The 20,877-nt window shown below is 42.0% G+C and overlaps 1 protein-coding gene across 1 annotated transcript in view; it reads left to right on the top strand.

Annotated features, from left to right (window-relative positions):
* Window positions 1-18,126, top strand: part of SYNE2 (spectrin repeat containing nuclear envelope protein 2) — a 183,772-nt gene extending 165,646 nt beyond the window's left edge. The window contains exons 102-117 of the mRNA XM_050898321.1: window positions 2,520-2,707; window positions 2,867-3,017; window positions 3,505-3,687; window positions 5,034-5,171; window positions 6,077-6,271; window positions 7,124-7,406; window positions 7,775-7,843; window positions 8,648-8,784; window positions 9,714-9,843; window positions 11,023-11,234; window positions 13,598-13,798; window positions 14,159-14,287; window positions 14,792-14,980; window positions 15,675-15,764; window positions 15,983-16,029; window positions 16,869-18,126. Of these exons, the coding sequence (XP_050754278.1) occupies window positions 2,520-2,707; window positions 2,867-3,017; window positions 3,505-3,687; window positions 5,034-5,171; window positions 6,077-6,271; window positions 7,124-7,406; window positions 7,775-7,843; window positions 8,648-8,784; window positions 9,714-9,843; window positions 11,023-11,234; window positions 13,598-13,798; window positions 14,159-14,287; window positions 14,792-14,980; window positions 15,675-15,764; window positions 15,983-16,029; window positions 16,869-17,094 (2,568 nt within the window). The 3' untranslated portion in view covers window positions 17,095-18,126. The remainder of the gene's footprint in view (window positions 1-2,519; window positions 2,708-2,866; window positions 3,018-3,504; window positions 3,688-5,033; window positions 5,172-6,076; window positions 6,272-7,123; window positions 7,407-7,774; window positions 7,844-8,647; window positions 8,785-9,713; window positions 9,844-11,022; window positions 11,235-13,597; window positions 13,799-14,158; window positions 14,288-14,791; window positions 14,981-15,674; window positions 15,765-15,982; window positions 16,030-16,868) is intronic.
* The last annotated feature ends 2,751 nt before the right edge of the window (window positions 18,127-20,877 follow it).

Raw genomic sequence — 20,877 nt, 5'->3', positions numbered from 1 at the left:
TCTCTCTGGCTGCTGCTTTCATGTCTAAGGAAAGATCCCTGAGTGACCCAGACCTGAGGGCTGTGTTCTCTGCTGGTTGATACGGCTCTCCAGCCACTCATGTCCCAGACATCATGGGAAGGGCCAGCTCCTCTGCGACAGGAGTGGAGATGGCTCCCACCAGCTCCACTGCAGGAGTTGGTCAAACACCAGAAGCCTTGGCCCAATGCCTCTAATGGTTTCATCTGCATTGTGAATGGTCATGTAAACAACAAGGAAATATTTTCTCCCCATCCAAATCTTTTGCATTCTCAAAGGCTGTGGTAAATTGCCAGGCAGAGAAGAACGTGGGGCACAAAGGAATTGTGTCCAAACTAATTTATTTTTATTATGAGCATTCAAGCTTCAGCTCACTGTAAGAGCCATCATTTGCTGCTCAGAGCTACTTACTGCTTTGTTGTTTGGATTCTGTTTCAAACACAGACCTCTGGGCACCTCTAGAACTCCTTCTACTGTAACCTTTTAGCAGGCTGAGTGTGAGAAGACTGTGCTGACTAAAAGACCACAGTAAAAAAAAAAAGCCTCTTTTGCCTCGCATTAGAGAAACCTTTATCTGAATGCGACAAGTAAAAAGATCTTTCCTGGTTTTATCTGAACAATTATTTCAGCAAGAGCAGAGTGATGGTGAGAAATATGCCCTACAGGCTTCTTTTATTTGACATCCATGACTGAAAAAGCTTTACCTGCTCAGTCTTGAATAATGACATTTAAAAGCATTGTGCATCCACAGAGATGTTTTATGGCATGTTTGTTCAATTAAAGGATGAAGATTATTAATTAATAATATTAATTTTAAGATTTCAAAGCCATTTCACTAATGCAGGAGTCTAGCAGCGTGTAGTCTATTTAAGCTCTCTGGGCAGTACTATGCAGAGTTGAATGAAAAGTACCTTTTGGGGCTCAATGTATGTTCGTTACTTAGTTTGTTGTGTTTGTCTCGCCATATATGAGACGTATACAGTCAGGCCATTTGGAATAACAGCTTGGAAAACAGCAAGGATTCTGCCTAGGGTTATTCCATGAACCCAGGCATGACCAAAAGTAATGAAATCGTGTCAGCAACATTACCATAGTGCAAGTAGAGTGGGTTTGTAATCTGTGGTCTAAATTCTCATTTCACTAATACAGTTGTAAATCCAGTGTAATTCAATGAATTCAGAAGAGTCTCTCCAGGTACCAGTAGTGGGGTAGAGCCTGCTCTCAGCCGTAGAGCCTGTGTTCAAAAGACACTGCTGCCTGTTGCTCAGAAAACAGCTGTGAATCCTTAATAAGCTGTCAAAAATTACGTTAGGTCTGCTTCTGGCAGTCTCTCATCTATGTAAAGATTTTGGCTTCTACATTCCTTAAAGCTGTACATTACCATAAATCCCACAAGCCAAATTTTGACCGTTTATGGCTCAGCCCTTCTTTCAGGTACCCATGTAACACCACTGAAGACTGCCACTGGGTGATACTCAACTCCTTGCAGCTTGTTGACTTCTGGGAAGATCTTCCTTCAACTCCTTTTGTATTTACTACGAGCTGTGTCTGTTTTGGAGGTTTTTTGCTTGTTTTGTTTTGTTTTGGTTTTGTAAGTCTAGAGCAAAACCAATTCTGCTTCATCTGTTCACTGAAATCAGTAATACCATTTAATGGGAGTTCCTGTTCACTGTTGTCAGTAAAATATTCATTTGCATTTGTTGTTCTAGTGCTATTCAAGCAAAAGTCTCTGTATCCTTCATTAGGAAAGCCAGAAATGGGTTGAAAAAATGGAAATGTAGTGGACATTGTAATTTCATTAATATTTACAGTTGTACAGCATTGTACAGAGCTGCCTTTTCAATAAGATAAGGCTTTCTGTTATTCAATTACATTGACTTTAGGAGTAGTTATAGGTACAGAATGAGAGGCCAGACTATGGTGGAGATGCAGGCTCTGGAGAAGAAACCTGTAGTGTAGATTAGACAAAGGGTCTTTGCCAGACCCTTTAAAATAGTCTGCCAAAGCAGGAGCTCTACAAGAGGGAGTGTAACACCAGCTACTTGGGTGCTGTGTTTCTGTGTTTCATGATATCAGCCTGTGATCATATAGTCACTAAAGCACACGAACTGTACAAGTTCTCTGTCAAGTCTTACAGTGTAGTAAGCTGATATGAGACACTGTCATCTTGTACTGTCAAAATTAATAAGTATGTGTTTACGGTATGTGTAAGGTTTGGATTTTGAATGCACATTAAAATTGTCCAGACTGTTAACGAGAAGATTGAGCTTTCACTTAGAAACCAAAGCTGGACAATCCCTTTTTGCATGGCAGTTCTGTCCTGACCTGTCAGCCTGTCATCTGCACAGCTCATCCTGCAAGTCTGTTTTCTAAAGCTAAATAAGCTTTTCCTGACACACAAATTGCTCTTTCCCCATCCTCTGCAGCATTTTGAAAGGGTATGTCTGAAGTCTAGCTGCGCATGTTTCCTTCTACTCAAGCTGTTCTTTTGCCAATGGCAGGATCTGCAACGAGACATAGAGCAACACACGGCAGGGGTGGAATCCGTGTTTAATATTTGTGAAGTCCTGCTACATGATTCAGATGCGTGTGCTAATGAGACAGAGTGTGACTCCATCCAGCAGACTACCAGGAGTTTGGACAGACGGTGGAGAAACATTTGCGCCATGTCTATGGAAAGGCGAATGAAGTAAATCTCTTTTTCTTACCCCTCCTAAAGAAGGCTGTGGCACCACTTTGAAGAAACGCTATAGCTTTTGCCACAAGCTGAATTTTGAAAAAGAAAAAAAATCCAAAATTAATAGTTAGCTTGTGATAAAACCTTTCTATTTTTGCATCTCCCTCTCAGAATTGAGGAAACCTGGCGCCTATGGCAGAGGTTTTTGGATGACTATTCTCGCTTTGAAGATTGGCTAAAATCATCTGAAATGACAGCAGCTAGGCCTAATTCCTCAGAGGTTTTGTACACACATGCAAAGGAGGAGCTGAAGAAATTTGAGGTGAATTTTTTAACTTCATTTTTTTATGCTCAGCAGCAGGCTGAATGGTCAGACTGCTAAATACTTATTGTCTGTGTGAAATGCCTGGATCACTGAAAAACACCAGTTCAGCAGTGGTGGTATAGAGAACATAAGTCATTTGGCCAGTGTGTGGCTGCTAGGTATCTGGCTGATTTATTTGTCTCCAGATTTTTTTTTAATGTGGAGAATCTAATGCTCTGAACGGACAAGATCCTGCTTATAAGTTAAAGATTTGCTTTTTATAGGCAGGAGACCTTTGTGGGTTGATTTTTATTTTTTTTTTCTTCCTTTTCCTAATGAGCTAAGTCTGAGCAGATGATTTAAAATATGGGTCCTTCTCTGGATTTAATTTTGCAGTTGGAAGGTCTGTTTTTAAGGGGAGGGCATCATCGTCTCTCTTGGTGTATAGTCATCCAGATCCTTACCTTATCAGCAAGGGAACTGAGTTCCTTGATTTTCCTTGCAGGCATTCCAACGGCAAATTCATGAACGACTCACTCAGTTGGAGCTGATCAATAAGCAGTACAGGCGCCTTGCCCGCGAGAACCGCACCGACTCAGCCAGCAAGTTGAAGCAGATGGTACACGAAGGCAACCAGCGCTGGGATAATCTCCAGAAACGAGTCGCTGCCATTCTGAGGAGACTCAAGGTAATTGCACAGTGGTGTGAGAGAGTGGGGAGCACTTGCAAATTTCTTTAGGAATTACCCAAGGGCAAAACACATACTGGAGCAACTATCTTGTGTTGGTTTGTGTCTTGAGTTACCAGTGTAGGAGAGCAGCTCTGGAAAGCTCACCAAGTACATGGCATAAACATGTCCTTGGTAGATGGGTTCTTGGTAGTTGAAGAAGCATAAGGGAAGAATGGGTGCAAATTTTGGAAGGTGTGTTGCAGGCCTTACTGCTTCTGTCCCACTCCCCTCTTATCCAGTCTTGTCATGGGTGGATGCGTTCATGCACTTGCACCTTTCCATAAAAAAGAGGCAGAGAGACAAAAGGGCCCCATTGCACATATGGTTTGGAGTTTACAACACAGCTCTACTTTATGCCAAATTATGATTTACCTGCAAGGCTTTAAACACGGAGATGTGATGGAGAGGCATGCTGCTGTCACCAGCTCCTGCTGTGCTCTCTGCCTGACGGAGGAATGTTGTCGAAGAGTGTATTTGTGCAACTTCAAATAAGTGTCCTGCTTGTCATTAAACTGATCTCTGGGCAGATATTCTGTGCTGTGCCCTGGGGGAAACTTGTCACTACCTGATTTTTAAATGCAGCAGTGCTGCAAGCAATTGACAGGGAAAACTATTAGATCCCAAAAGTCAGTGGGTGAGGCTGTGAGAGTGCTGATGGGGTTTGGTCTGTGCAGTTAGGAGGTGTTGTGTTTGGGATGTTACATGATCCGCTTCCTGAACAGTAAATCCACCGTGGAGAACTGGGGCACCGCAAGCTGCGTGTCTGTTAGCCGCTTCTGTGGGAGATGGCAGCAGAGAGAGCTCCTCCTGGCTTCCACGCCAAATGATGCATTAATTACACTGGCGTGGTCATCCATGATGCAGCTTCTCCATTGTTTTACTGATTTTAATGTCATAGTTTTAATTACTTTAATTAGAGATGGGGCTTGCTTCCTTTGTCTGTCTGTGTTCTAAATTTAGAACAAATTAGATACTAAACCTGAATCCAAATAACTTACACTGGTATAATGATGTGGGAGAAGGTATACAGTGTGGAAGCAAGAATATAATTTTATAGAAGCATCTTGCACTGCTGAAGTTTTGTTCCCTCTCCCATACGAATAGTGTACTAACATAGGACACTTTGTTCCAGCATCACTACAGGAAGGGGACAGGTTTTATACATGGCATGCTGCCATTTGTGCCCTGCAGACCTTTAAGGTGAACAGCAGTTTCGAAACAAAACACTGTTTTCAGAGGGCTCCTGTGACCATCTTTTTTAGTAGCTGAAGTCTTATAACACTGGCTCCCTTCTTCCTATTCAGCACTTTACCAATCGGAGAGATGAGTTTGAGGGGACAAGGGAAAGCATCCTTGTTTGGCTCACAGAAATGGACCTCCAGCTGACAAACGTGGAGCACTTCTCAAAAAGTAACTTCGATGACAAAATGCGCCAGTTAAATGTACGTATCCTTATAAAGCAGTGTGTAATGTAGCCCAGGTGATCCTATTGGGCTGCCCTCTCTTGACAAAATCACCTACTTTTCTGGAACTTCACAATAGCCAACAGATCTCCGTAGGGCTATATTTGTTTTAAGACGCCAATAAATTGTTAAGACTCATCCTCTGAATCAGGATTAAAATATACAGTATTTAAATTCAGATTCAGTGTTCAAGCTCAGTTCTATCCTGCCATTTTCTCCTAACACCAAGTGTCAGTGACAGTGATATCTGGCTGGGAAAGGAGCACATGCAGGTTAACAGTAAAAGCTACATTCCTAAATTCAGGTGTGTTTATCTCGTGAGAATTTTTTTGAATTGGCATTAAGGCAGGATCTCTCCTCCAAGTGCATTGTTTGTAGCTGGGACTTTCAAACAGAAATAAGACAGCAGGCGTGTGCAATGATTCTAAAGAACATACTCGTTCTTTGCTACCTGCTTATATGCTCATTTCTCCTTTCTCCCTGCACTGTTAATTGTTTTGGGATGTAGATTTACAGTTGTGTAGGCTGGAGGCCCAACCAGCCAAAAAAACTTCTTTGCTACTGAGAAAAAGATTGTATGTACCCAACAGAAAAATAAACTCTGATTAGCTGAACTCTCGTATCGTGATCTCCTGCAGGCTCAGGACACTGCAATTGTATTGATGTACCCGTGAGTGGAAAATGCCACTTCATTTGGAACTGTAATCTTGCTAATAAAACAAACCTCTAGACCTCTTGAGTAAAAAGATATTTGCCAAATGAAATTAGACAACAATGTCAGTTGCTGCTGTTCTTTCACCACAGTGAGCGAGAAAAGAAGGACAAACCTTAGGCTAGAAAGGGGCGTTGCAGAAGTAATTATTTTTCTTGTATGTTCCAAATAGGGTTTCCAGCAGGAAATAACACTAAACACCAATAAGATTGATCAGCTAATCGTTTTTGGGGAGCAGTTGATTCAGAAGAGTGAGCCTTTGGATGCTACCCTGATTGAAGATGAATTGGAAGAACTTCATCGATACTGTCAGGAAGTGTTTGGGCGAGTTGCCCGGTTCCATCAAAGACTGACTTCAAGGCATCCTGTAAGAAGCAACAGTTGTTTTGATGCTTTGGCAAGATTTTGGTGTTTGAACTGCAATGCTCATTGCTTGTCCCTAGCAGCTTGACTGAGTGGTTTCAGGTCAAAGGGGTCAGGAACTCCTCAGTAGTTGTGCCAGCTTTGCTAAATCTTTGTCGCCAGTCTTGTCTCCTCACGCCTCTCCTGTTGGGACTCCATCTGCAGAATCTGAATAATAGCATGGAAGTAATTCACAGGGTTAATATTTGGATAATAGTGGTTTGAGGGCTTCAAAACCTTTTTTGGTGTTTTTGATATCACTTTGTTTTCGTTAATTTCAATAACGTGCTTAGAATATCTCTTTATGGATTTGTTTGTGAGGCTCCATCTGTCCACTTTCTTGTGAGAACCCTGAATGGGGAACAGCATGCTCTTTACTTTTCACTGGGAACAGTTAGATGATTCTCAGTTTGCTTTGGCTCAAAAAGAAAGAACATCTATTAGAAAGCCAGGTAGAGAAATTAACATGAACATCTACGAGTAGCTGTTCACCCCTGCCCGAGCATCATTTCATTGCTGGCCTGTGCAGTCCATTTGGAACTGGGTACCCCTCCCTGCAAACTAGAGAGAGATGTTATGGTAGTGGTTGAGTGTCTTGAAAGAGAGGAGGTAGCTGCTGATGTGAGGATTGTTTTGGCAAAAGAGGAAGGAGGCAGAAATGATGCTTCCCTTCAATTTTAGGCACGTGGTCTTTGATTACTGCAGCTGACCGCAAAACAGTCCCCAGTGGTACTGTGTGGCTCAATCATTAGCTCATTAAGCAGTGTAGATCTATTGTAAATCTTATTAATATGCAATAATTGTTATTTATTTTTAGAGATTGGACGATGAAAAAGAGACCTCTGAAAATGAGACAGATCCAGAAGACTCCAGAGAAATCCAGAATGATCCCTGGCATAAGAAGGCCATCAGCGAGGGGCCCTCTTCGACGCAGTCCCTTTGCCACCTTATGCCCCCTACTCAAGGTCATGAAAGATCAGGCTGTGAAACTCCTGTTAGTGTTGACTCCATCCCACTCGAGTGGGATCACACAGGTGATGTGGGAGGTTCTTCCTCTCACGAAGATGAAGAAGAAGCAACATACTACAGTGCTCTGTCAGGTGAGAACCAATTGCCATCTGTTTGTTTTGACATGGACAACTGCGGGATGTCCCTGTGGGACATGTGTGGGAAGGGAGGGGGATTGAGGTCTTGCTCCCACGTTGCTGGTTGGTTTTCAAGTACTATTAATAGATGTGAGCAGTCTCATCTCTTCGATGTCTCGATGAAGGGATTGGTATTGTCTAAACCAAGCTTATATTTTCAGAAACATAAGGTTTTTAGAAACCTTGCTTTTTAAGAATGTTTGGTGAAAATAGTACCAACAACTTATGTTGTTCTTTGTCTTTGCTGTCCCTCATTGTTTCAGTTGTTTTTAATAGTTCAAAAATATTGAATAGTGAGGAAAATGACATTATTCTTTTTTCAGATGTAGAAATCACTGAAAATCCTGAGGCATATCTTAAAATGACCACAAAAACTTTGAAAGCATCTTCTGGTAGGCACCTGCTAATGCATGTGTCTGAACATGGCAATCTCCCTGTGCTGCACGCTATATTCCTCAACCTCTCTCATATGTAATGTCTGACTTCCTGCCTTGTGTGGACACCATGTGTCATCCTGTCATGGTGTTCTTACGCTGCAGTATTCACATGTACATTACACAGCAGTCAAGAACATACCATTTAGATTTTGCCTGGTGAATGCCAAGGTGGTTAATGTGCATTTCATTGTATTGATCCAAAGTCTTTTGGTACTTTCTTGGTGGTTTGCTCTGGGTAGTATCACTTTTTTTGGTTGTTTCTAATTTTGATTACATAATTACTGAAGGCAATAGTTCCAACTCTGCAAGGATTTTTTGTGTTTTGGGCGTGACAGAACCGCGTGTGTCCTGTCTGTTAAATCCAGACCAAACGTTCTCCAAATCGGGACATGTCTATACTTGTCCCTACTGAAATGTGTTACAGATGTGTGATAGTATTGTTGGGATGCAAACTTTCCAAAACCACAGTGCAGCCTTTTTCTTTTATTTTTTGAATACTCATACCTGTATTCAAGCATTTTCCAGAAGAAAACAGAATGTCCCATAACTGCATGGCTCTCATCTCATTACCTTTGAAACACTGTTGATGTTTTGCAAATGTGCATGCTTTGCAAGGAAAGCTGCAAAACTGTCATTTTTATGCCATAACTTGATGCCATTTTATTCAGAGCGCTTTCTAACTTAATACAAAGCAACAGCTTCCTTGTGAAGATGGGATTTTGCACTCATGGCATATGGTTTTGGTTTTATTTGTTTCAGGAAAGTCTGTTTCAGAAGCTCATCCTTGGCGTTCTCCAGATAGCCCAGTCTGCGGGAAACACCGATACAACCAGGCAGAGATGGTTAGAAATGTGTTGTCTGGTCCAGAGACAAGTACTCCCTATAAGCCAGACTATGTGAGTTGGGGGCTCTGTGGGCACTGAATCTGTACTACACAGTCTGTTTGTTATTCCTATGTAACTCCATCCTCTTCCTTCCTCCAGCATCAACGAAAAGATTAGTTGCGGGGGGAATGTTCACTTTATGCAAACTTAGACATTATTTCTGGTGGCTCAGATAACCAGTGAGAGTCTCTGTCCACTCGCTAGAAAAACTTCTTTAAAGCAATTCAGAACAATCACGTTAGGCTCCTGATCAGAGTCGGTGTCTGGAGGAGCTCACTTCCTCTATTGTCATAGGACAAGTCTAGGAGAATTTAACCCCAGCCAAGGAGAGGGTGTAAACGCCCTCCCTTGATACTTACTGACATATCTCCCTTTCCTAAGCAGACTGATTTGAAGGGTCCTTTTCTAGCACGCAACCCACCATTTAATCTGCTTCTGGGCACTAAAAATGTGCCAAAATAGCTATTGTTCATTGGTACTTCAGCCTTGGTGGCTGGTTGCCAGCCGTGGCTTCACCAGCAGCTGCCAGGCTCAGTGGATCTGGACCAGTTGTCAGCACTCTTCCAGGCACAAGATGGCACTGGTATCTGGCTGCTTTTGTCATCATTAATCCAGTCTTAGAGCCTTAGAGTCAATATTGCCAAGACCTGGAATCCAACAAAGAGCGTCAGCAAATGTACATTGTCTGGTACATGTAGTGCAAAAGCAATTAATTTGCCATGTCCAGTCTTGTAATAACTAGCGTCCCTATGGTGTACGTTTGTTTACTGAGAAGGCACAGAGAGCCAGTATAAACTGTTAGCAAAGATGCAGAAGCCCAGTGCTAAATCTGACATGCAAGGGCTCAGCGGCAGCCCAGCCACCCCAAAGTAACACAAATGAAGTGTGATCTTTGATGGCTTGTTAACCTGCAGGGCTCACCCACCAAAATGTCATTCCAGGTGAAGCAGCTCAGCTCTGCAAGCAGCAGCAGCAGCAACAAGGAGAAAATTACATCTGCTAATATGAGCGATGAAGAACCCCAAGATGACCAAGAGCTTGTGAATATAGCAGCTGCAGAGAAGCAGTCAGGTACAGAGCATTAGGAGTGGCTTTGGTGCTGTGGTGTTTGTCCTGTGACTCTGGGGGAGACAAAGCAGAGATGGCACAAAGGCAGCACGTTTGCCTTGGGAACAAAATAGAAGTAAACCACTATCCTCTAAATCAATGTATTTTGCTAAGATTGCTGAGCTGCCTTCTCACCTGGTACTGTCCAACCGGTGTTTGCTGTTCTAAGCTTTTACATTTCCTGCCAGAACTGAGATTTTTATCACTCATAATATACTTCTGTCTCTTTGCTGGTTGGAATGAATGAGAACAATTTCACTTTTGTGTGATACTGAATACTTCAGAAACTTTTAATCAGATTTCAAACCAAAGAAGTGTGTCTCTTTGTCTAAAATAGGATTGCTATATTTTCTCAGTTATTGGTACTCCATATAACAAGATGCTACAGCTCCCATTTACAGAAATGTTTTGTCAAAGCTGGTAATGTATTCTGTTCTTCACTGTCTTCACTGTGGTCCTTTCTTCCAAATAGGCCAACAAGCTAGTTCTCAACCTTTTAGGACCTCATTCCTGATTTCAGGTGCTTGAGATTGTAATAACACATCTGTACTGCAATCACAAAAGCGAATTGAATGATAAAAAGACTACTGCAGCTATATGCACCAGCTTACTTAGTTTATGTCTCTGGTCTCACAAATGGACCAGGGTTGCGTCCCATACAGGGGATGAATAGGAAAACCTCTGAGAAGGGCTTAGATGTGCTTCCAGAAATAATGTTAGTGATGGCACAGGTGGCATCTCCATCTCCTTTAGCACTGAATTGATGAAACATAAACCCAGGTCCTAACTGCTAGGTCATACTTTGTCCCATGATGAATTTTGGTGTTTACCAAATCGCAACTGGGCTCATTGAATTCCATCTCCTTAGATTTGCTCTATTCTTCCAAGTGAATTAAAACATCTTCAATTAATGTGATTAAAATCCTGTGTACCATTACTATGTGGATAACTTGACGAGTAATATGAAACTTACAGACTGCAGAATGTCAAGAAAAAATGCGTCTGGACAACAGTAGTACATGGTAGCAATTATTTGGCCTTGAGTAGATTGGACAATAATTTACTCATAAAACTCCTTGCATCTGTTTTACGCGCTCTTCACCTTACTGAAGATTTAAACATTTTTTGTTCTGTCATTTGTAGGCATTATTGATAGGTGGGAGCTCATCCAAGCTCAAGACCTCAGAAATAAACTTAGGATGAAACAAAAATGGCAGCAGTGGCAGCAGCTGAACTCAGATCTCAGCGATGTCTCTGCTTGGCTTGATAAAACTGAGGAAGAGCTGGAAGAGCTGCAAAAAGTGAAACCTCCAACCAGCATGCAAGCGTTGGAACAAAGGGTCAAGAAATTGAAAGTAAGTTATGGCATCCTGAGAAGTGGGATTTCAAGATGCTGATGCTCTTTATCATTGTCTTTGTGCTCCTAGGATCTGTTGGCAGCATGAATGCTAATAACAATGTGCGTATGCCACTGAAGAGCTAAGCTGTTTTCAGCTAAGAGGGCTAAAGAGGGTAGTTAAGCAAGGTGCTTCTGTCTTCATATGCAGAGATTTGCAGGCAATATGCCTGGGTACAACAGGCAGCCAGGCTGAAGTAAAAACCTCTCCCTTTCTCTTTTCTTGTAGAGACACTTTATTCTCTTTATGGTGTTTGCAAAAAATCTTAGCTCTAAATAGCACCTTTGTCCAATAGTTGAAGGATACATCCTTTCAAAACGTGCAGTTGCATTTTTTTTGCTTATCAAATGTGATTTTGATTTCTCATTGAATAGAATGTATTAGTTAAAAACAAGAAACAAAATAAATTCAGTCTTTGCTAATCTTCAGTCAAGTAATAGAACAGTTGGAGAGACAATAATGTGAACATTTGTCAGCATGTGTGGTCATGTTATGTTGCCTGCTATGACTCTCAGCTTCCATAAATTAGGACTAAGTCAGGTCTGCAAGTTGAACCAGCATGTTACCAGGGCACATGTAAGTGCCAGGTCCCTAGGACTTAGGTAACAAAATGCCACAGGTTGAACTCTGAGAGGGCAAGTGTTCCTAACACTTGTGGGAGTGCAAAATCCCTGTGTGCTCACCCTTCTGCCAGCAGCCTTATATGGAGTCACCCAAATCCTGAGGCTACTGGTCAGTTTGGTGTCACACTTGGGATGATGCTCACAAACAAGACACTCTGCAGGATGGAGGAGGGATTTCTTGGGCATGTCGAGAGTATGCTTAAGCCTACAGAACATCCTTGAGTAGTTATTAGGCCAGGGAGAATGACTCTGCACTCCAGCGTGTGACTCCAGTAAGAACGACTCTGATTCCATCAGCCAATCTGGCTTAGGCACCAAGCACTAGGAAAGGTTTGGTGATGCCTCGCGAGCGGAGGGAGGTGCTTCCCTTCAGGCTGGAGTTGGGTGTCTGACCTCTTCAAGGAGCAGAGCTTCACTTCTCCTTCTCGCTCCTGCATTTTCTTAAGAGGAGTCCAGCTGGCTGTAAATCCCCTTTTCAGACAGCTTGGCTTTCTATGGGTATCTAAAAGAGCCAGCACACTCTAAGACGTGAATTTAATGAGACGTCAGGACATCCCAATTGCCCTGGCTAAGGATAAAGCCAGTCTGGCTGCCGACTGGCTTACTGGTGTTCAGAAGTCTGTGATGGACCGTTTGTATTGTCTGATGTTGAAAGAAACTTTGTTGCTTGAAGGAGGGAGACAGGGTTCTTTGTTGGGCAAAATGTAATTTAGACCAGCAGTTTTCAACAAGTGGGACGCAGATCTTGAGAATATTGACACTCTCAGTTACAAAGGCTGCTAAGAAAAGCAATCTGAGCTGTGTTGATTGCAGGCCTCATCCTGCAGCTCTTACTTTTCTACTGCAGGAGCCCACAACTTGAAAAAGACTGAGTACCCTTGATTCAAACTGTAAACTTCTTGAGGGTACGAGGTATTGTTTGGCATTCATTTTTTTAAAAAACCTTCAAAACTATGGGCTCTACGTTAACATAAATGTGGTTAGATGATACAGCCATGACTTCACCAATTCCATATTATTTCCCCCTGCAATTTTAAGGGAGAGGAGGAAAGCAGGCAGGACTGCCATTCCGGGGGACCTTGACAAGTCAGAGAAATGGGCTGACAGAAACTCTGACTAGAGAGAAGAAGAAGAATTTCTCACAGCGGGGTGGCCTGGTGTGCGACCAGGGGCCCAGAGGGGATGGGGAATCTCTGTCCTGCGAGATACTCAAAATTTGACTGGATGAGGCCCTGAGCAGCCTGCTCTGAGTTTGAAGTTGGCCCTTCTTGGAGCAGGAGCAGAGGAGGGTGGAGTACAGACCTCCAGATGTCCCTTTCAGGATTATTCTAGGATTCTGAGGTGGCAAAACCTTTATAAATCAAGAGGAAATACCATGTGATGACCTATGGGAATATTTGTCCAAATGTCAGGGAAAGAGACAGTTCGGAGGAATGAAGGGCAGATATAGATTAAGCCATAATGCCTGTGACTTAGGGAGAAGCACAAGCCCAGCCAGATTTGGTTTCTTCAAAGTGAAGGTTTTGGCTTTAAAAAAAATAGAATAACATAAAAAAGGCCACCTACGTTAATATGTTCCTTAGCAGCACCTGAAAAGCCACCAAATACCTGTGATTCTTTTGAGGGCGTAGTTTTATTGTAAATAAACAACATGTTTTTCGTCATTCATAGAAGCTCCTAATCCTCTTTTTCTACCAGGACATGCTTAAAGCATTTGATAACTACAAGGCAGTGGTGCTTTCCGTTAACCTGAGCAGCAAAGAATTCCAGAAAGCGGATAGCACAGAGTTCAAAGAGCTTCAGAACAGGCTTCGGAAGGTGAACTTGCACTGGGAGAAAGCAACTCATGCATTGGACAACTGGAGGAAAAGTTTACAACAAGCCCTACTGCATTGCCAGGTGCATACCATATGCCAGCTTATAAGGGAAAACTCCTCTTTAGGGTGCTACTGAGGGATGGATAAGGGGAGAGGCCAGAGGATTAATTCCTGCACATCAGTGGAACGGTTGCTCAGAGTCCAAGCCACTTAATTTTCTTATAAACTTGACTCTGTTGGGTTTAAAGGGTTTGGTAAAAATATCTTTCAACTGGATAATACCCTTTTATTACATAGGTGGAATAGTTTAACTAGGTTGGTGTAGCCTCACTAGTTGTTGGCTCTGTCTAATCTGGGCTGGTCATTTTGTTTGTAGGCAAAGCCAGGTGAAAGCACTGCAAAAGTGTTTTTTCTCTTACGTGCAAATCTTTTCTCTCTCTAGGACTTCCATGATCAGAGCCAAAAACTAATCCTGTGGTTAGCAAGTGCTGATAGCCGAAGGAATGAAGCACAAATCACAGATCCAAATGCTGACCTCAATATAATACTGGAATGCCAAAAGGAGCTAATGGTAAGCGTAGTCTTAACTACAGCACCTCAGCTCTTCCAGTGAGTCAGGAGCTCTCACCGCAAAATGAAGAGCAATGTGTTTATTTCTCAAGATGTCTGCAGCCTGTCCTCAAACCTGCTGTATTCAGGCACATGGCTGGTTTCTGAAATGGACTAAGAGATTGCCTATATGAGGCATTTTTTCTGTAATTACGCATCATAATTAAGTTCTTTATGAACAGTCTTTATGCTGGAGTAAGACTTCCAATTTCCAAGATTAATATCTTTTCCATATAGATTAATTACTCCTGGAACTATTTCTAAGTGTTAGTTCAAGCAGGAACAACCAGTCTCTTCAAGAGAACTTCATTTCATATGTAGCTGTAATAGCCATTCCTATGTATTGCGGATTCTCAGGCAGGTTGAGTTGTTCTTTAAAGCCTTCCAGAGTTCCTCCTTTTATGAGAACATCCTTAAAGTTGAGAGTAACAGTCTGTTGCACTGTTTTTTGTTTGTTTGTTCTAAGCAACTGGAGAAAGAGCTGCTGGAACAACAGCTTAAAGTAAACTCACTTCAAGAACTCACTGCTTACCTGCTGCTTAAATCAGATGGTGATTACATTGAAGCTGATGAGAAGGTCCATGTAATTGGAAGGAAACTGAAACAGCTTATTGAACAGGTTTCACATGACTTAAAAACAATACAAGGAAATCTGGTGAGTCGGAGTTTAAATACTTGTTCGTGGATCTTTCTTACTGAAAAGTATTAACATACTAAGAGTAAAGGTATTTATGAAAGACTGACTTAAAACTTAAGTACTTCCACCTTTATAAGCTGAAAAAAGAACAATTAAGTCTGGCTATGGGGGGAAAAACTTCAGCACCATGAGGCTAGTACAGTATTGAAATGGATTGCCCAGAGAGGTTGTGCAGTCTCCATCCTTGAGGGGTTTGAAGACTAGACAGGATAAAGCTTTCAGTAAGGCTTTTGGTCTGGTCTCATAGCTGACCTTGCTTTGAGCAAGAGGTTGGACTAGATGAACTTCCTGAGGTCCCTTCCAACCTGAATTATCCTGTGATCCATACCAAGTATCAGGCGAGGAGCGTGTAACAACACATAGGAGTTGTAGTTCATAGCAATACATTGCTTATCCTGAGAGCTGTCAGATAGAGATATTTTCAAGTTAATACCTGTGTGCACCTGTTCCATCATAATTCCTTCGGACTGTGCATAGTAAAACATTTCTTTATGACGGAGAACTGGAGTATCTGTTTACCACTGGTTATGCACATCTAAAGAGGCAATGGGCTGCGCACCTACAGAGAGGCAATGAAAGATGGCTCTTCGCACTTTATCTGTCGTGAGTTTTGAACATGCCTTTTAAAGAGGAAGGTGTGGTTACCTTTTAGGATACGAAAACGTTCCTGCTAGTTCCAGATGACTTGGACTCAGGAGATTATAATCCAGGCGCAGCGAAATCCAGCCCTGCTGTGAAGAAGGCAAGTATTTTCTTCTAATGTTTTGCTATCAGCATGTAGCATATTTTGACATATTTAGCCTGAAAGTTCCTCAAATGTAATCATTTTACCTTTTAGATGCATGTACCTTATTACAGAATTTACAGCAGGACTTCAAAGTCTACAACTGTCTTTTTTGAGAAAGATAAAATCCGTGTAGTTTCTGAAACCTGGATACTAAAAGCTATTTCTCTTTACAGATCGCCATAAGGAGAACTGCAGATGGCAGAAACAGCAGCAGCCCAAGGTATTATTTTATATTCACCTGATCTCTTGAAGGATAGTGAAAATGGCAGAGGCAAGCTGAGTGCCAGCAGAAATCTGGGCAGCTGTTCCTCGTAGGTTGACGTACAGGTGGAGGTGATTTCTGCCTACCTGTAGTGTCTCCTCTACCTACCAGCTCTGGGCTGCACCTTGGTGAATGGTTTCCTTTAGCGCTGCTGCTCCTAGACCTCTACCTCGATGTGCAACCTTGGCTTGTCTTTACTCTTGAGAAAATATTTTTTGTGCCAAATGCGGCAATATTTTAGTTTTAAATCTTCCTTTAATTCCACCAGCATACCTGGAAGAAGAAACTTGCAGTTTAGAGCCACTTACCACAAACAGACCATGTAGGACAAAGGGAGAACTTCACCCCCAGTACATTAGGGCCTGTTCAAAGGATAGATCTCAGTAATGCCAAGGCAGAGAAGAGCCTAATCAGTCTGAATGGTGGCTTTCCTGTATACTTCAGTATGTCTTTAGAGTGGTTTGTTTGTCTCCTGGGAAAAGTTAAGTTTGCATCTGAAAATAGGGTAAAAACGCATTGATCTAAGCTATTACAAATGAAAGTTGCTTCTTCAGTAGTAAGGACAGTAAACCCAAACCAGCAGCTGGCTTCCCACGGAGCAGTGTTGCACGCTTTCAAGTTACAGTTGAAGTGTTTAATGTGCAGTGCATTTTCCTGTGGATACACAGCCCTACGTCTTGGAAAGGTAGTGTGAACCCTAGAGAGGGAGTTAAAACCACTTGTTTAATTCAAACTCTAAAATGCCTTTTTTTTTTTTCCTTTTTCTCTTTTTTTTTTTCTTTTTTTCTCCTTTTCAGCGGTGAAAGCCATCCACAACATATTCAAGCAATTCCTCGGTCTCCCTCCTTCTTTTACCGTGTACTACGAGCAGCTTTACCTCTTCAGTTGTTCTTTCTACTGCTTTTACTTCTGGCTTGCATGATTCCATCTTCTGAGGAAGACTACAGCTGCACCCAGGCAAACAACTTCGCCCGTTCTTTCTATCCCATGCTGCGATACACCAATGGGCCTCCACCAACTTAGAAAGCAGCCCGTGAATCTTCAGTTATACCAAAACACACTCTCTGCGGTGCTTTTTTCAAGCTGCTAGCATCAATCAAGCAGTGATGTTGCATAATTAAATACAGAAACTTTTGCGCTGTGTTAGTTCCCCAAACTAGCCACTACAGCACCCTCGCATCCTACCCACCGCTGCACAGGTTGCTGCTGCAGCTAAATAATGCCTCACATTTATAGCCTCCTTTCCCTGTCGCAGGGAATGTGTTAAATTTCACATCTCAAAATGTATATCTTGACAAAATTTCAGCATTTTTGTACGGAAAACAAACTTTTTCTATAGATTTTTAAACTGTAAGCAACACACTTTATACTTTGATGCAATAGATACACTATTTTATAGGTGCAGTGCTCTTAAGTTTGCAAGGTGATTGAATACTGAGTTATTAGATACAGAAACTACATCGCAGCAATCTTAAACACAGCAGTCTGTCTCGGGTTAGCTTGACAAACAAGCAGTTGAAGAGGCACTTTGCCTGAAGTGAGTACTGCACCCACTTCACGTTACCTGTATCTCTTGGTACTGTAGTCACTTGGTGGAAACAAAAAAATCTACATCTTTTTGAATCTTTGTATTGTATTTTATTCATCATCTAACACATTCAATAAAAGGATGCACATTTGTTTTGTTTTACATGTAGTGTCCTAGTGGTTAGGACTGCTGTGTTGTCTTTTTATACCACCTTTGAAATAAGACCTTGTTGCATTGCATGGAAATGGTTTATAATGCACAGATTTTCTAGATGAACATGATTATGTAGACTATCCCTGATGTATACAAATAATGTAATGACTTTTTTAATGAAAGATTTTTTCAGTTTTTAACCTGCTGAATAGTGTACAGTATCTTGGGAGAGAATTGTGCATTTTTATAAGCTTCATCTTTTAAATGAAACTGACACTTGGGCAATGGCTAGAGAAACACTGTGTACAGTCAGCGTTGCCATTGCTTCTCGGTTGTACAGTTCGAGTACTGTCATTAAAATTTTGCCAATGTCTGCAGGGACTATCGGTGTGTCTAGTGGGGGGCAACCAGCCGTATGTTCCAACAGTGCTGACCCTTCCGCTCCTGTGTAAGTCAACTTATTTGCATGCTAACACAAGTGTCAGAAGCAGCATAACCACTCTCTTGCTTGTCCGAGCAAGAGATTAAAAATTCAGAAGTGGAGCCTGTGTTCGGTGGCACAGATCCTTTCCTTTGCAACTGACTGTAATGTCCTGGAGGAAGAATACGAAGTTGAACCAACTAACGCTTATTACTAGTTCAAAATGCTGAACTCTTTCCCCAGCCTGGAACTGATTTTCTGAACTGGGAGTTACGGCAGTGCTGGAGCAGGGAAGTGTGTGTCGAGGAGAGCTCAGTGCAATAGTAAGGGGTTTCGTTGAATACTAAGAATTTTGGTGTTTGGTTGCAGTGAAAATCACCCAGGGATTAGCTAATTTTTGTAATGCTTACCTATAGAAAATAGGATTTATGATTAGCCTGTGAGGATTCTCCCACCTTTTCTATGCTTGTCACCACTGGTGGTTACTTACTTCCCATCTTCTGGCAGGGGGATTTATGAAGCAAGTTGCTTTGCATTCTTAGATGTCTTAGACAACTGTAGCAAACAACAGCTTCTTCCCAACCATGGTGGCAAAAAAAGTATGGTTTATTTCCAGGATATTAAACTAAACTAATACTTTGTGATGCAGTTAAGCTTGCAAGGTTAGCAACATGGTTTAAGAAACAGGGGTCCGGCAATGCTTCCAGACCCGGCAGCTTTCACAGCCTGTAAGCCAGCACACCGCTCCCTGGAGCTGTGTCTGTGGAGCCAGCCTTGCGCTCCAGCTACCAATTTCACAGCTACAGCTCTCACAGTAGCGCAGTATCCAGAGACAAAGGATGGATCGTCCCTGCCCCTCGCCACACACACTCTCCTCTCTCCCTCTGCCATCATTTTATATTTTGAAAGCAATTACTTTCAGATGGAGCTCATTTAAGTTTCTGTAGAAGTCAGCCAACTCTAACCATTATTTCATTGCCAGGTTGTCACAAATGCCCATGCAAACCTTTCTGCCAAGAACTAATAGTCAGTTGCTGACATGATATTCAGTTCTTCTGCCATTAAAGAACCTATGCAGGGGAAAAAAAATCTGAACAATGTTAAAAGGTCTAAAGAAAATTTCATAGCCTGCAATTTCCTTTCATTATGTACAGTTATATCAAATTGTTGAGCTGATGTAATATATAAAATGAGGAGCTTTCATGAAATTATCTCAAAATGTCACAAAAAAAAAAAGTCTGGGAAAATAGCTTGAATGTTTTTTCCCCCAAACCTATTTTAAATAGTTTTACTTCCAGTTGATTATAACCACTGCACTGTAGGCTGACACTGAAGTCTGCTTCAAACAAGTCATTATATGCACCCACCAATTTCTTAGTGTCGTCCTCTCGCTCAGGACTGGGTTGTTAGTGTTCAGTGAAGGGAAGAAAAAAAAAGATTAAAAAAAGAGGGCAGAGCAATAGCGAGAGCAAACACGCATGTGTGCGCTTTTGCACATGCATTGGATGTAGGAGTGAAACCAGGCCAAAACTAGTTTTGGGTTGAATTCTTATTTCTTCGGCAGGGAGATGAGGCCTCAATCTGTTTTCAACTATACCTACCCACCCCACCCCACCCTGCCCCAAAACAGTCCACAACAATTCTGCTGGCATGGGAAGCAGAGGACTGTCTGTTTGTTAGGGCTTGCCCCCCCTACAGATAAATTTGCCGGTCCCTGAACCACTCCAGCACAACCTGCATCTTCTGTAGTCACTTGGTCCTGGGAAACGTGCTAAGAACTCGAGTACCTGACAAAGTAAATCAGCCAGCAGCTTGTGGAGTGACTGCGGAGGTAGGGACGGGACACACACAGACACCCTGCTCACGCACATTATATGCTCGTGAAACCACGCTGAGCTCAGCTACAGGAAAGAAATTAACAAAAAGCCATATATTTAGCTTTCATGATACCTGTTTATTCAGCCACAACAATCTACAAGTGAATGAAACACTCGTCACTAGACAATACTGTAAGTTCACAGAACTAAAGAGCAGCTGAGAGAAAGGGAGGGGTTGTGGAGGTTTTTCCCCTTTGTATAACATACATAAAGTACTTTAGAAGGCACCAACTTCAGTCATAAACCCATTTCCATTACAAACTTGCAGGGAGGGTGAAAGGTTGAAACTAAAACCACATGTAAAATAGGACTCAGAAAATTCTGGGGAAAACAGACATAGGAAATGTGCAGTAAGCACTGTTAAGGGCTATGCCAGCTCCTTAGTACATGACATTATGATGAGAGAAGAAGGTTTTGTCCGCTGAGGCAGTAGCAGCAGAAGCTGGCATTTTTATAGCATAGCAATCTTGTTTTCTTCATGCACTTAAATTGAAATTGCTGACACTCAACAATGCATGAGGAGTGTAGGTGACTCCTACATGTAAAGATGGAAAGAGTTAAAAAATATCCAGATCATAAATAAAATGAAGTCTTAGCTATGAAACAGCATGCCATTTAACTCACCACACTTCAGTAGTAAAACACAGTGAAAAATGAATGTAAATAATATTTATTTTTCATATTTTAGAAATCCACTTGCTTTTCGTATTCCCGTTCACAATGCTCTCTTTCTTTAGCATTGGTTTAGGCACTGGGTCAGCACAACAGACGACCACATCCTTAACTGCTTTCCTGAATCATTATCTCGCAGGACATAAATAAAGTCA

Source organism: Gymnogyps californianus, chromosome 5 (assembly GCF_018139145.2).
Source record: "Gymnogyps californianus isolate 813 chromosome 5, ASM1813914v2, whole genome shotgun sequence".
Classification (NCBI taxonomy): domain Eukaryota; kingdom Metazoa; phylum Chordata; class Aves; order Accipitriformes; family Cathartidae; genus Gymnogyps; species Gymnogyps californianus.
Note: the sequence above shows the minus strand (reverse complement) of the source record. Positions and strands in the feature narration are given on the sequence as shown.